Source organism: Salvia splendens, chromosome 4 (genome assembly GCF_004379255.2).
Source record: "Salvia splendens isolate huo1 chromosome 4, SspV2, whole genome shotgun sequence".
NCBI lineage: Eukaryota > Viridiplantae > Streptophyta > Magnoliopsida > Lamiales > Lamiaceae > Salvia > Salvia splendens.
In genome coordinates this window covers 3306686-3323041 of record NC_056035.1, presented here as the reverse complement: position 1 = coordinate 3323041, position 16356 = coordinate 3306686, and the positions used below count along the sequence as shown (strand labels likewise).

The 16356-nt window shown below is 40.8% G+C and overlaps 2 protein-coding genes across 2 annotated transcripts; both read left to right on the top strand.

Moving 5' to 3' along the window:
* Nucleotides 1-3607: 3607 nt before the first annotated feature.
* Nucleotides 3608-5710, top strand: LOC121801299 (putative UPF0481 protein At3g02645). The gene is made up of 2 exons (XM_042200765.1): nt 3608-3921; nt 3990-5710. The coding sequence occupies exons 1-2, from the start codon at nt 3736-3738 to the stop codon at nt 5526-5528; spliced, it is 1725 nt and encodes a 574-aa protein (XP_042056699.1). The 5' UTR covers nt 3608-3735; the 3' UTR covers nt 5529-5710.
* Nucleotides 5711-13312: 7602 nt separating this feature from the next.
* Nucleotides 13313-15440, top strand: LOC121798062 (putative UPF0481 protein At3g02645). The gene is made up of 2 exons (XM_042196888.1): nt 13313-13782; nt 13874-15440. Exons 1-2 carry the CDS (start codon nt 13547-13549, stop codon nt 15300-15302), a joined length of 1665 nt encoding a protein of 554 aa, XP_042052822.1. The 5' UTR covers nt 13313-13546; the 3' UTR covers nt 15303-15440.
* The last annotated feature ends 916 nt before the right edge of the window (nt 15441-16356 follow it).

Here is a 16356-nt window from a genome sequence, read left to right as displayed (position 1 = left end):
TTGGGATTGACAAGGATGGTTGCCATACCGCAATAGAGTATATATAGCTAGGTATTTTTATGTTCACTCAAAGCGATGAGCACAATAATTGCTCAGTCATTATCTAAAGCATTTGAGTTATTTATTGTGTTGATTTGCCTTGGTTGTGAATTAATTAAACTAATTACTACAGCGTTCCCACCACTCCAATAAATTACTCCTACATACCAGTGACAACATAGCAGCATAACAAAAAAAGCTATAGTGAGTCATCGCTCCTCAGATAATAATATAATCCATCTCAAGGTAATTGATGCAATTTTTTTAATATGGGATTTAAGAAATTGAAATGTTAAAGATGAAAGCGAAAAGAATAAAGTAAAAGAGTGAATAAAGTAAGAGAGAAAAATATTTAAAAAAATAAAGTTTTTGCAAAAAAAAATGATTCAACAACTACCTTAGAATAATTAGAAAAAATACAACTCAACTGCCTTGAGACGAAGATAATAATATATTACTACATAATACATAATAAAATACTACTATTAGAGCTAATATTTTCTTTTTCTTTACTAATACAGTATATAGTAGATGAACAGACTTGGTTTCTTTTTGTTTTAGGGGAGAATGTAATTGGTTTTGTTCATTTTCTACTATGTTTTCGAAATATATATATATATATATATGGATGTATTCATTTTCTTTTTTCATATTTTCTCCTATTTCCTTCTTGATCTCAGCCCCACAATTTTGTCATCCGACGGTTAGATTGATGTCACGTGTCATTTAATAATGCAGATTTTCAGTTGAATAATGCACACAACTAATAATGCACCATTATAGTTCAATAATGCAGATTTTCAGTTGAATAATGTACACCGACTAATAATGCACCATTATAGTGTAATAATGCAGATCATCTGGACCGTTGATGAATGAGATCTAACGGCTCATATTAAAAAGAATAAAGGATCTATGGTATGAATAGGAGAATAACGCTCCTATATATATATATATGGGATGTCCACAAGCACTGTTTATTAGTTTAACGTTACGAATAACTGAGACAAATAATAGCTAGATGTATTTTTTATTATAAATTAATTGTTTATGAAGAAGAAATCGATCTAGATATCATTTTCTATATGACGACGCACAGAAATTGACAAATTATTATTAAAAGACAGACAGACCAAAAACAGTATATATACGACAAGATGTGGACCATTTTTAATTTTTAAAAAAATATACTTCAATTAGAGGAAAAGTTAGTTCACCCTTCACACCTCATGATGTTCCTACATTTCATCTTTACCACACGTTTTAAACCTTACAAGTTAGTTCCTTTGCTCAATCATTTAAGACCATCCACTCGCGCCGGGCTCGCGTCTCGTCTCGGAGAGACGAGACCCCCGCGAGACGCATTGCAGCGCCCATCTCGTCTCCAGCTCGCGACCGTCTCGTCGCGTAGCTCGTCTCGGAGAGACACGAGACGAGCTGTCTCGCCACGCGCCAGGGACACGTGGCACGTCCCCATGCGTGCGTGACGCCCACTCGCTGGCCCGCGAGTGGGCGTCGTCACTGATGACGCAATAATTCATTTTTTTTAAAAAAAAATCGATTTTTAATAAAAAATTTTTTTTTTCCAAACGGTAATATTACCGTTAAATATTTATTTTCATTTTTTAAACGGTAATATTACGGTAATATTACCCGGCTCGTTCGTGGTTCATGGAGAGCATGGTCGACATCATGTATACGTGCATAATCTTGCACAACATGATTGTCCGAGACGAAGGACCCGATGCCGGAAATTGGTTCGACCCCGAATCCCCCGGAAGCTCAACCGCAAGTAGTCGCCGCGAAGTGGAGCGCATCCATCTATACAAGAACGGTTGGCTATTCGGGCAAGGACACGCGACTCTAGCGCCCACACCCAACTCCAAGAGGATCTAATTGAGCACATTTGGGAAAACTTTGGCGGAGAAGATTAAATTATGCCATTTTTATTTTTTTAGAATTTTAATTATGTCTTCGTTTTTTTTAATGTTAAGTTGTAATATTGTTTTAATTTTAATAAAGTGTGTTTGTTTAAATTGAATTGGGTTTTAAAAAAAATTATAAATTAAATTGAATGAATAGTAATTAAGAGACGGTATAGAGACGGTTAAGAGACGGAGCGTTGCAGGTTCCGTCTCTTAGTTAAGAGATGGAGGAAAAAAGGACAGTGGGCCCTCAAATAGTGCTCAAATAGTAGTTAAGAGACGGTTTAAGAGACGGTATAGAGACAGCGTTGTGGATGGCCTAAAACACCATTAAAAAAATAATTCGGTTTTAGCCCACTAATTTAAAGTTTGATCATATGCCCAATATTTGGGCTGTAATTATTCCTTTACTTACTTCTCTGAGAAATTTGAAATGTATAACTAATTAAGCACTTATAAATATATCTCAATACGAAACTGGATCCGTTAAAAGACAATAGGTTGGCATTCTATCCCACCTTAATTAATTTGTTGATCATATAAAACTATACATTCCAAAACATTTCCAACGAATTTTAGGTGTTTTTTTTATAAATCATTGTGAAAAAAACTAAATATCAACACAATGAAACATAAGAAAATTTTATTTTCATATTCCAAACTTTAAATTTAAAAGGTATACTAAAAAAAATTATCCACCGGTATGTAAGCCACCCTTATTTCAATTTCTCATAAATACACACCTAGTATAGATGAGTAGTGATAAAATGCAAACTCTAAATATTGTATAAACTTCAAACTATGATCTGGACCGTTAGAAAATGTCAACAGATAATAATAGTAACACAAAATGTCAACACAATTTCAACACAACAACAACCGTTGACATTGTGTTGACATTTTTTATTGCTATTATTTTGTCATCTATTGATAATTTGTAACGATCAAGATCATAATTTGGAGTTTGTACAATATTTAGAATTTACATTTAATTACATTCCTAGTAATATAGAGTATTTAAATAATACCAGAGATATTAATATATATGACGCGTGACCTGAAACTTCAGGGGAATGGATCCCCTGCTGTGCTCCCACCACAGCAGGGAGTGCTGCCCCTCACAGCCCAATTAAAAAATAAATTTTAATTAATATTTTAATATTTTATTTTACTAATAAAATATTGTGATGTTAGAGGGACAGCACTGTGGTGGGAGCACAGCAGGGGATCCATTCCCAAACTTCAGTGGGAAATCTGACACCCAATCAATTTACTATTGATGCAAATATCTACTACTAGTCTACTAGTACTATACATATTTCCCTCATTTTTAATGGTTTCATTTTTGGAAACGTGAAACACATAGAGTGAGTCACAACGAACTTTCCACTATAACCAAACTCATTTACGTCCTTTTTTACATATTTACTCACCCTCTAAATACTACTCCCTCCGTCCCCAAAATTCTTCACCATTTGACCCGACACGGATTTTAAGAAATATAATAGAAAGTGGGTTGAAAAAGTTGGTGGCATGTGGGTTCTACTTTTATATATTAGTTTTATAATAAAATGTGAGTGTGAATGAGTTAGTGGAATGTAGGGTCCATTAGTGGAATGTAGTTTTATAATAAAAGTGAAAGGTGACAAATTTTTAGGGATGGACGAAAAAGGAAATAGGTGACAAATTTTCAGGGACTGAGGGAGTACAACTCAACCATAAACTCCACACTCCAATTCACACACACACACCAAACCAAGCCTGAACAACCATGTCCTTCTTCCAACAAAGCATCCTAACAAACCCCGGCTCCAAATTCGACGAAACTCTATGGGTCGCCAAAATCCGAAAAACCCTAGACGAAGAGCTCGAAGAAGAAATCGAAATCCCAGTCACAATCTTAGGAGTCCCAAAGCCCCTATTGATGTGTGATCCAAACTCATACATCCCGCAGCAGGTGGCGTTCAAATTAATTTCATATAACATTAATCGAATTTTATAAATTGAAACAAATTTGTGTGGCAGGTGGCGATCGGGCCGTACCACCACCTCCGCCTGGAGCTCTACGACATGGAGCGTTACAAGGTGGCCGCGGCCAAGCGGATCCAGCGAGAGCTCCAAAACGTGAAGCTCCAAACCCTCGCCGACCGCCTCATAAAACACGACCACCGTATCCGCGCCTGCTACCACCGCCCTCTCAACTACGGCCCCGAGGCCCTCGCCTGGATGATGGCCGTCGACGTCTGCTTCGTCTTCGAGTTCATCCGCGTCTGCGGCATCAAGCAGGGGAAGATCCTCGGCAAGATCCCCTCCGGCCTCTGCCACCTCATCGACGTATCCGGCAACAAAACCGCCCACAACTCCATCCTCCGAGATCTCCTCATGCTCGAGAATCAGATCCCGTTCTTCGTCATGCGAATGCTCTTCGACCTCCAGTTCTCTTCCAAAGAGACCGCCGATTTCAAGCTGCTCGCGATCATGACGTCTCTCAGCACCGACCTGTCGCCGTTCAAGGCTGCCGAAAAGTCGGAGACAGCGCCGGTTAGAGAGCACGCGCATTTACTCGACTTTTTGTACCACTTCATCGTCCCCAAAACCGATACTACTACGTCGTTTCACACTCACGAAATCGAATTCCAAGGCGGCGGAAACAAGGAGGAAGGGAAGACGACGGAGGAGGAGGCGACGTTCGCGGAGCCGAGCCACCTCCGGAATCTGACAAATCTAGTGTGGAGGATGCTGTCGAAGCTAAAACGAGGGCCGATGGAGCTGATGAAGCGCGTGATCTTATCAAAACCCTTGAAACTAGTCGTGAAACTGCCGTGGACGATTCTAACCAAAATCCCCATAGTGAAAATGCTGAAAGAGCCGATTGAAAACGCGTTCCAGACGTTCCACAAGGGGAAGAAGGAAGACGGGGAAGGAGACGAAGAGGCCGGAGCCAGCCAGAAGCCTCCGCTCCTCGAAGAGATCGAGATCCCCTCCGTGACGCAGCTGGCCGAGGCCGGAGTCCAGTTCGTTACAGCGAACGAAGGAATCTCCGGCATCAGATTCGACAGCAAAACCCTGACCTTCCACGTCCCAGTGATAAACCTGGATGTGAACTCGGAGGTCGTGCTGAGGAATCTGGTGGCGTACGAGGCGTGTAGCGCGCCAGGACCGCTGGTCCTGGCGCGGTACGTAGAGCTGATGAACGGGATCGTCGACACGGACGTAGACGCGAAGTTTTTATGCGGGAAGGGGATTATTGTGAACCATCTGAAGAGCGAGAAGGAGGTGGCGGAGCTGTGGAATGGGATGAGCAAGTCGGTGAGATTGACGAAAGTGCCGTCGCTGGATAAGGTGATAGCGGATGTGAATAAGTTTTACAGCGAGAGGTGGAGGGTTAGAATAGGGAAGTTTATGAAGGATTATGTGTTTGGGTCGTGGAAGATTCTGACGTTTTTGGCTGCGATAGCGATGTTGTTTCTGATGTTTATGCAGGCGTTTTGCCAGGTTTATTCATGCAGTCGGATTATACCGATTGAAGCTCTTGAGCCACTTGATCCCAATGTCAATAAGTAGAAAATATGGTAGGGTTTTAGAGTAACTTTTTTGTTGGGGTGTTTATGTGTGGTTATTGTGAGTGGATGTAACTTTACATTATTTGTTACGCTTGTTTATTGAGGGAACACCACAACCTGGTTGTAAATATTCTGCTTTTTTGGTTTGCCATATGATAAAAGGTTTTCTTTTAAAGGTGTAAATATATCCTCCTTGTCTAGATCCGAATACTTTTGAAATGTACTTTCTTTGTCAAATATTAAATGTCTCTTTTGATTCAATGCGAATTTTAAGATATGTAAATGGGGGTGGGTGATGATCCTTAAGTTAGTTGAATAAAATGGAGTAATGAATAGTAATAAAATCAAAACCTTACATTTAAAAGTTAACATCTCAAAATGACAATATGAAACAGATAAAATAAATAATTGTAACTTAAATATTTAATTTAAATTTATCTTTTACAGAATTGGACATATCAATCCAACATGTGTGTGGATGCAATTAATTGGGTTGTCGTTGAAAAGTAAGTTAATTTCAACGATGGGTCTAACTAGGTAAAATAACAGCTAGCTAAATGTTACTAATGGATATTTCAAGCTTGCAAATAAACCACTTACTATATTAATAAGGAAAGTTAACAACCGTAAGTATATCTCTTACACATCATTAAACTGAATAATACTCCATCCGTCCCACATAATTTGACCCAGTTTTCCATTTTGGGTCGTCCCACATAATTTGACTCATTTCACTTTTACCATTTTTGGTAGTGGACCCCACATTCCACTAACTCATTCCTACTCACATTTAATTATAAAACTAATATATAAAAGTGGGACCCACATTCCACTAACTTTTTCAACTCACCTTTCATTACATTTTTTAAAACCCGTGCCCGGTTAAAGTGTCTCAAATTATGTGGGACGGAGGGAGTAATGGATATTTGTAATTTCAAACTTGTCTTATACAGTACTCCATATAATTAAATATTGGATTGCGTTTGGAAAAGTGAAGATCACAGTGCGCAACAGTGTAGGCTATGTAGCTTAGAAATGTTTTGCATGCCTATTATTTAATCACCACAAAAGCATGTGATGTTTGGGTTTAATAATTTGGGTGAGATAATGTTTCTTTTTTTAATTGGTAGTCTATCTTATCATAATAAATCATAAGAAAATACTAGTAAATTAATTATAAAGACGACAAAAGAAGCATTTGGTAGTCCCTCAATTCATTGTGTATTTATGTATGTTATGGAGTGTGGGGTATCTTAAACTTTGATTTGCATCAAATATTTCTAATGTTGATCATTGATGGTAAAAATATGAACGATTCAGATCGTGTCCCAAAAGGACCCAAAGATTCTGAACTTAAATAAGTAGATTTTTTAGTAGAATATGAGATTGCTTAAACATTGAAATAAATAAATTGAAGAATAAGAGAGGAGAGATGTGGTTAACAGTTAACACAGACAGCTATATCCTTATATATACACCACCTAAAAAATTGTTGAGCTGTGATACGAAATCTATTTGACAGTCAAGTATTTTGAATGCCAGATAATAGCACCTCAAATTTGTTTTGGCTGCACTTTTATATACTCAAGTGGTGTGGTGTGGTGTGGTGTGGTGTTTGTTTTACATATATATGAGTAATAAGAACTCATTAGCTACTAGAAATAGTCTTTTTATTTTATATATTCACCATAATTAGTTTCATCTAATTATGATATGTTCTCTCTGATGAAATGAGTCATATTTTCTTAACAATGCTCCAACAACATTTTTCTATCTATCATCAACTTATTTTTCTTGGTGGGTGGAAAGAGTATACGAGTATAATGCTAGAGACTCGATATATATCCAATTTTATTAATCGTGATTGGGAATCTTTGAAATAGAAAATGAGCGAATTTTTTTTAAAGGACCAATTTATCCTCAATTTTATTTTCTTAAGTCTTGTCACACTATGCTGACGCAACCCCATATATAAGGAGCTTTAGAGCATCCACAATCGTGCTCTTGCCAACGAGCACCGATGTGGGCCCGACCTCACTTTTTCTGTCTGCTCTTAGGCAAGAGCACAACACTCACATCCATACTCTTCCGCAAGGACGAGCACAAGGGTCACACCATTCCATTATTCAATTTAAATAAAAACATTTCCACAAAATTAAAATACATTAAAAATACCCAGAATAATATAACAAAATACATTAAAAATTAAAAATTACATAATTAAAATCCTAAAAAATAAAAATTACATATTAAAATCCTAAAAATTAAAAATTACATAAATAAACTCCTAATCAATAAAAAATACATAATTCAACTCCTAAAATAAAAACCACTATCGCGCATTGTGTGCCTTATTTCGATCCCCTCACCCACCGTCGTATGCACACCTCGGCGTGGGGGAGACCTCGCGCTTGAGCTTCCGGCTTCATCCTCGTCGTAAAAGCTAGCCGCCCTCGGTCATTCGTCGGCTATAATCATGTTGTGTAAGATAATACACGTGTACATGATATCGGCGATATTTTTCACGTACCACAGCTGAGACGGGGCCTTCACAATGTTGAATCGGGCTTGAAGGACCCCAAAGGCTCTTTCGACGTCTTTCCGCGAGGACTCTTGACGCTGCATAAAAAGAACCCATCTCGGATCTTCGGGTTGCTGAGCGTCTTCACGAAAGTCGACCACCTTGGGTAGATATCATCGGTGAGATAGTAACACATGTGGTACACATTTCCGTTGACGGTGAAGTCGATCGCTGGTGCTACACCATTCAACACATCATTGAAGAGGGGTGAAGAATAGAGCACGTTCAAGTCGTTGTTGGATCCGGCAACACCGAAATATGCATGTCAAATCCATAGGCGGTAGTCGGCGACCGCTTCAAGGATAAGTGTTGGGCCGCCGCCTTTGTGGCCGCTTAAGTGTTGCCCTCTCCAAGCAGTCGGACAATTCTAGTACCTCCAATGCATGCAGTCAATGCTGCCAAGCATACCGGGAAAGCCATGGACTGTTTCGTGAAGACGAAGCAACCGTTGGCAATCATCGGTGGTGGGTGCCCGAAGGAATTCATCACCGAAAGCTGTACGAACGTCCTCGCAAAAAATTTTAAGACAAAGGATTCCAGTGGACTCATAGACATTTAAATACTCGTCGAAGAGGTCGGCCGTTTACCCAGTGGCGAGTTATCGGATGGCACACATACACTTCTGCAACGCCGAGAGACTTTGCCGACAGGCTGCATCTGGACCTGTTTGGAAGAATTCAACACGGGCGGACAATGTGTTGACAATACGCATAAACAAGAGCTTTGACATGCGAAAACGGCGCCTAAAGTAATCTTCAGGAAACCGCGGCGGGTCGGCAAAATAGTCGGCAACGAGCCTTTCGTGGGCTCCCTCCCGGTCACGATGGATGTAGCGGCGAGTTGATCTAGTTGGTTGAGGAGGATGGGTGGGGGTATTCGCTGCGACATATGCTTCATAAGCGGCACAATGTTGTTCGTAGTATTCTTATTTTTCGCGCTCCGCTTCTGCAATGAGATGGGTGAAATCCTATTGAGGTTTTGAGTGAGAGATGAAGGTGTAGATATCAAGTTGTATGAAAAATATGAATGAGAGATTAATGAGAGATGATTTGATGTGAAAAATGGATGATGAATGTGTGTATTTATAGATAATTTTGGAGGAAAAATAAAAAAAATCAAAAAAATACAGAAAAAGGGCAAAAAACGGCCATTTTTTTGGGATTGCGAAAATATTTTTTTTTTGGTATTATTTTCGATTTTTAAATAAAATACAAAAAATGATTTTCCAACGGATATGCCGTTGGCCAATCACATGCTGTCACGTCGCCTGCTCGCTGGCACGGACGTGCTCGATGAATCGAGCAGCGCCGTGCCAGCGGTAAGAGCGCAACGGCGGACAACTCCTCCACGCCGCTGGCACGGACGGACGAGCACATGCTCTCCGTTGTGGATGCTCTTGTATATAATCGCAATCAATAACATATTTTTATTGATACGAAACGAAAAGATTGGATTCTCTAGCCAATGAGGAAGTTGTGCACTTGTGTTTACGCAGTTCTGCATCCTATGAATTGTGATTGGTTTACTCCTAATTTTATACTAGTAGGAGCCGTTCGGTTTGCCCGATTAGCCCAAGATTCTATCTCATGATGCCTCAATCTACTGTTCGGTTGCCGAGACATAGATAATCTCGGCCCGTAAGGCCTGCTTCAAGCCCGTCGCGGCTGACATAGATAATCTCACATTGTAGTGTTCAGGTCCGATTATTTAATCGCACCACATACCCTGCGATTATTTCTATCTCACGCCTCTCTCTTCTCTGTCTCACTTCCCCTCCCATCCTTTGCTCCACAGCCTCCACTTCCACCCCTCGTGACTTTCACCCTCTCCATCTCTCTTCATGATTTACCGAAGTTAGTTGATTTTCTGCAATTTTGTTGGAGAGATTGATTGATGCAGGTTTTTTGGATATGGTAATTGTTATGATATCGCTTTTTTGTTAAATTTAGATTAGTGATCAATTTGGGGAGAATTTTGTTCATGAATACAAAATTTGGAGGAGCAGATTCGAAGAATTAATATGATGAGTTCATGAACAAAAATTGGGAATGAGGTGGAGATGGGTTGGTTGGGCCGTTGTGGGCGTTGGTGTGGGAATATTAGTCTTGTTATTAATATTGTCAACCAAACATCAATATAAAATTTAGTAATACTAATTTAGTCCAAGACAAGGCCCATCTTATTTTATCCTATATTGAATCTCATTATTATTTTATCTTTCCTACCGAACGCCACCGTAGTATATAAATATATCGGGAGTTAAATTGTTATTCAACTGGAGCTAACACTTAAATTAAATTTTAAGGAGAAATAACTACTCTTATTTTTACGATCTTTTTTATATGTATTTACAGCATAAAAATATCAAAATAACCGTATTAATAGTGTAACAGTTTTAGAGCATGTAGTAGTTTTAGAGCCCACTACGCTGTCCCTTCACCGTCCCTTAAACTACTATTTGAGGTCCCCACTGTACTTTTTTACTCCATCCCTTAACTAAGGGACGGAACCTGCAACGCTCCGTCCCTTAACCGTCCCTTAAACCATCCCTTAAATTACTATTCATTCAAGTTCATTTTTTATTTTTATTTCCAACCCAATTCAATTAAAACAAACACACTTCATTAAAAAACACACAACATAAAAAAAAGTACAACTTAAAATTAAAAAAAAACACACAATTAAAATCCTAAAAAATTAAACGGTTGCATAATTTAAAATACAAATTTAAAGAAAATAAAAAAAATACTCCGCCGGCGAATCATCCCCTGAAGACGGTCGAGGTGGAGGGGGAGTCGGAAGGCCAAGTTGTGCTGCCATATGCACAATTCCGTTCCACCAGGCCGCGTATTGGGAGGGCAAGTAGCGGGAAACGTCCGCCATTGTGGCGGTCATGTACACCGCCATAAGTGTGTCCGAGCCTCCCCACGAGCCCGATCCTGAGCTCGCCTGGCTTGATTCGCCTCGGCCCTTCCTCGCTCTAGCCGCTTTTGTCCCTTGCGGCCGACGGCGCCCACGGCTGGATCCCCCGGCATCGCCGGCCGTACCCGCAAACTTCTGCGAGGCAGCCTCTAGTGCGTCGCTGCCCTCACAGGTGTCACCAGACAAGTATTGGCCACTCGCTGTGTGCTTCGTGCGCTTCGAGGTTGAGCCCGAGTTGGAGCGGGCACCGCCGGCCCACCGTTCCTCGTCCTTGATAGCCTGCCAAACATCAACAAATTTGAATTGTTTGTCGGTGTCCTGGTTGTAGGCGCGCAAAGCCGCCCTCAGAATGTCGGCTCCCAAAGCGCCGCTTTGGTAGTGCGCCGCTTCGGTCGAGTAGATGCCGCAGAATTTTTTGACCTGTCTGTCGATTCGATCAAAATGAGAGCGAAGCATTTTAAATGTGCGCTTGCGGGAGCCTTTCGGCTTCATCTGGTGGTAGAGCCCGCAGACCTTTTCCCAGAAACACTTCTGGGGTTGTTGATTCCCGACGATGGGATCGTACGAGACGGTAACCCAGGCGTTGTACACCGCCAGCGTTTCGAGTTTGCTGTACGGATGCCGGCCTAGTTCCTCTTCCTCTTCCCCTTCCTCCTCCTCCACCGCCTCGGCCACCTCCACCACCTCGGCCTACTCCTGGCGTGGGATGAACGGGAAAATTCTCCTGAATCTGGGATAATTCCTGCGAATACCGCGGGGCGGAGGGACGGGCATAAGCATCAACGTCAAAATTGGGTGGTTGGTACCCCTCCGGCGTCGCCGAACCCTGGGTCCCCGACGTCGACGAACTGGAACCTCCCAGTGTGTTGATCATGGTCTCCCAATCGCCGAACGCGTTGAGATCCCACCCGCCGGAGCCGGAACCGACGTAGTTGCCGTCGCCGGACATCTTGGAGAAGAGTTGTTAGATGAAAATTGGAGAGGAAATTGAGATGATTTAGGAAGAATAGATGAGTAGTTGGGTGTGAAATGATGATGATTTAGGAGTATTTATAGAGTAAAAAAATTAATTAAAAAATATAAACAAAAAACGGTATTATTACCCTTAGAATTTTTTTTTCCTTTTATTTTTATTTTTTTTAAAAAAATATTTATTGCGTCAGCACGTGACGGCGCCCACTCGCTGGCCGGCGAGTGGGCGTCACGCACGACGCCGGGTCGCGCCACGTCGCCGAGGCGCGTGGCGAGACGGTCCGTCGCTTGTCTCGGAGACACGGGACGCGGGACGGGTCGGCGCACTGCAACGCGTCGCAGGACGCTGGCGCGCCGCGTAGTGGATGCTCTTAACTTTTAACCCTAGAAGGGATAGCTTGATATAATCGGTTTGAATTCATATTTGATCCACTATAATTTCATCCGCAATGGTACTATTTTAGAGTATAAATATTAAAAATGAGTTCTAAAAGTAACTTATTAACGTGACTTTTCTTAGGACCACTGTTCACAATGCTTGTTTCTTGACTTTTGTGTACCTACTATTCGTGAGGCTTGTTTTCCTGAAATTTGTTCTACGCTTCTAAAGGGTTCAAATAAGAATATTTTATCGTAGAGATTGAGAATAGTTTTAGCTACTCCGAATGCAACTTCCTTTTGGATAAATACAAACTTGAGTTTATAATCGAAGGGGGCGAATTTTTTATTCCAACGCAATTAATTTCTGTTACGAAACTTTTATATTTATGCTCAATACAAAAGTACAAACGTTCACACTTTTCAACAATAACTAGGTTTTATTTTGGTCTATTCTACTAATATACGGAGTACTACTACATTTTACACGTACGATATAGTGATAAAAGAATATTTATAAGAAAGTGACTTATTTGATCCCTCTAATGTATAGGAAAAGATTTATTTATTGATTGATTCACTAATATCCTATTGAATTATAGATAGAATCTGAAATCATGTAATAACATTTATGTAGCATTTGAAATTATAAAAATAAAATAGACTTAAGTTAACCTCAGTCCATGTCATATGAAAGTGAAGCAAAGCCTACTTGTGTGTAGATTAATATAACAATTAAATGAATTATTTGATCTAAACTGATACGCATCAACAACGAAGCATCGGAGTTTCATTGTCACATCATCCATAATTAATCAATAATCACACATGCAAGAACACATGGTTAATTTTTAATTAATATTTCATATTGGACTTTTCTCTTCACATTTTATCTAGCCACTCGAATCTCCCCTGTGAATGCGTTGTTCTTAACATTAAAATTAATATACAAACCATTCAAGAACCTCAATTATTGACTTAGATCGCCACATTACAACTTTTAATTATACATTCACATTCAATTATCCGATATTCAATTCCAATAATTCACCATGCAAAACTCATTACAAATAAGCAGGCACTCCTATTTAAACCCACTACTCTTAATTCACAAATTGTTCATTCAAAAACCCTAATTATTTCCATTTCTTGATACAATATTGTCAATGCAGCAAAGGCCGCACTTCGACGAATCCCTATGGGTGAAGCGCATCCAGCAATCCATCGACAACGATCTCGACGAGGATAGCAAGATCCCGGTGACTATCTTCGCCGTCCCTAAAATCCTGATGGCGACCGATCCGGATTCATACATCCCGCAACAAGTGGCGATCGGGCCGTACCACCATCTCCGTGCCGAACTCTACGACATGGAGCGCTACAAAGTCGCCGCTGCCAAAAGGTACCAGAATTCGCCAATTAAAATTTTAGCTCACAGTCAGCGACTCGCTCTAATACTTATATACTAATTTCATTATTTTTTTCATTAAAAGGAACCAAGAGGAACTAGACAACGTGAAGCTGAGGCACCTCGCCGATCATCTCATGAAGATGGAGCTCCGAATCAAGGCCAGCTACCACCGCCCCCTCGGAATCAGGGTGGAAACCCTAGCTTGGATGATGGCGGTCGACGTCTCCTTCCTGTTCGAGTTTATGCAGGTCTGCGCCGTGAAGGAGGGGAAGCTGATCACCAGAAATCCGTCGAGAATGGATTATCTCATCAATTTGGAGCGGAGAAAAACCGCTCACAACGCGATTCTCAGAGACATCGTGATGCTCGAGAATCAGATCCCGCTGTTTGTGATGAGGAAGCTTCTGGAGCTTCAATTCTCGTCTCTGGAGATGGCGGACGAGAGACTTCACACGATGCTCGCCGCCTTCTGCAAGGATCTCTCCCCATTTCAGATGGCGGAGTCCTGCCAACGCGTTGTGGTGAGCGATTGCGCTCACTTGCTCGAGTTTCTCTACAATTACGTCGTTCCGAGCACGGACCGGGAGAAGCTGGCGTCGATCGAGATCGACGTGGCTGAGAAGGACGGCAAGGGCGCGGAGGACGGAGATGAGGAGATGGTGGAGACGACGCACGTGAAGCAGCTGCGCGTGGTGGTGTGGCGCGTGATATACACCTCCGTGAGGAAGCCTGCGCATTTCGTGAAAAGGGTAATTTTGTCAAAACCGATGATATTGGCGGTAAAATTGCCGTGGAAGGTGATTTCCAAGATCCCTCTTATGAAGACGCTCACGCAGCCGATTGAGAGCATGTTCTCCGACTACGGGGATAAGAAGGACGACGGTGAAGGCGGATATGATGACGATAAGCCGCCGCGGCAGGAGGAGATCGTGATCCCCTCCGTCACACAGCTTCTCGACGCAGGGGTGAATTTCGTGCCGACGGAGAAGGGGATCTCGGGATTCAGTTTCGATTCGAAAACCCTAACATTGACGATTCCGGTGGTGAAGCTGGATCTGAATTCGGAGGTAGTGCTGAGGAACCTGGTGGCGTACGAGGCGTGCGTGAAGTCGGGGCCGATGGTGATGGCTCGGTACACGGAGCTGATGAACGGGATCGTCGACACGGAGGCGGACGCGGCGGTGCTGTGCCGTAAGGGGATAATCGTGAACCACCTGAAGAGCGAGAGGGAGGTGGCGGATCTGTGGAACGGGATGAGCAAGTCGATCAGGTTGACGAGAGTGCAGTCGCTGGATTGTGTGATCGCGGATGTGAATAAATTCTTCAGCGATCGGTGGAAGGTGAAATTGACCAAGTTCATGAGGGAGTATGTGTTCGGATCGTGGAAGGTACTGACGTTTCTAGCGGCGGTGGTGATGGTGGCGCTCATGTGTTTGCAGGCGTTTTGCCAGGTGTATAGCTGCCACCGGATTCTGCGCATCAAAGCGCTTGAGCCTGATGGCACTGAATGATTAATTACAATTTTTTTACTAGTTTGCCAAGTTGTGTACTGTAATTGTGACTACTTTTTTATTGTTTTTTTCTATGTTAGCATCGTTGGATTTTAACTTGATGGTCGGTTTGGTTTATAATAAGATCTTCATTTTCAATTTTGAAACCGTAACCAGAACCGGAATCGGCACATCAGTTATCGGTATGGTTTCCATCCTAACACATTCTAAGTGCGAATCAACGATTAATTGGTGATTTCGATGCGGCTTTTGCTCAAATTAGGGGAAAATGTCAAATATTCGTCGGTTTTCGATTCTAAAAGCGATCAAGGTTCTATTACGGTTCCATTCTCGTTGAAACCGGGGGCAACCCTCTTCCAAGTGTGAGGGGTGATTCGTATTTGTGAATTTTGTAGTATAATATTAATGCATTAGTATTATATTGTTGACAAGATGGCGGGAATTTTATATTCTTGGTAACTTTGTTTTTTGGCTCCAATTTTATACACACAAGACAAATTTGGAATCAAATTATTGTAGGAGTTGGCCCTACCACAAACATTATCTGTAAATATGAAGCCATGATTATGGTTGTTGAAGTTTAATTGTGTTATATGCTAGCACGTTATTGGAGTATTATTAAAATAATTTTTTGGATCAACTTAAGATTACTGGAGATCATGTGCTTTAATCCGATCAGTTAAATTTAATAAAAATAGATACACTCTCATTCATTAAAGCGCATGTAAGGGATAAATCAATCAAATTATAATTAGAGAAATGATTTTTAGACATAATGGCAATGCCATAATGAGGTTAAAATAGTAATTATATATTAAATTTTATTTTTAATTAAATTTATATTTTGCATTTATACCTTTTTGCCCCTACATAAAAAATCGGCTATGTGCACGTAATGAAGTATTAATTGTGAACTTAAATAAGGATGACTTAATTTATGGAATATAAAAAGTAATAACAAGCTCTTAACTCACTGATTTAATATTTTTTTATATTTATAAATAATAATTGATTTTATAATTTTGATTAAAATTCTTTATTTAAAAAAAATTAA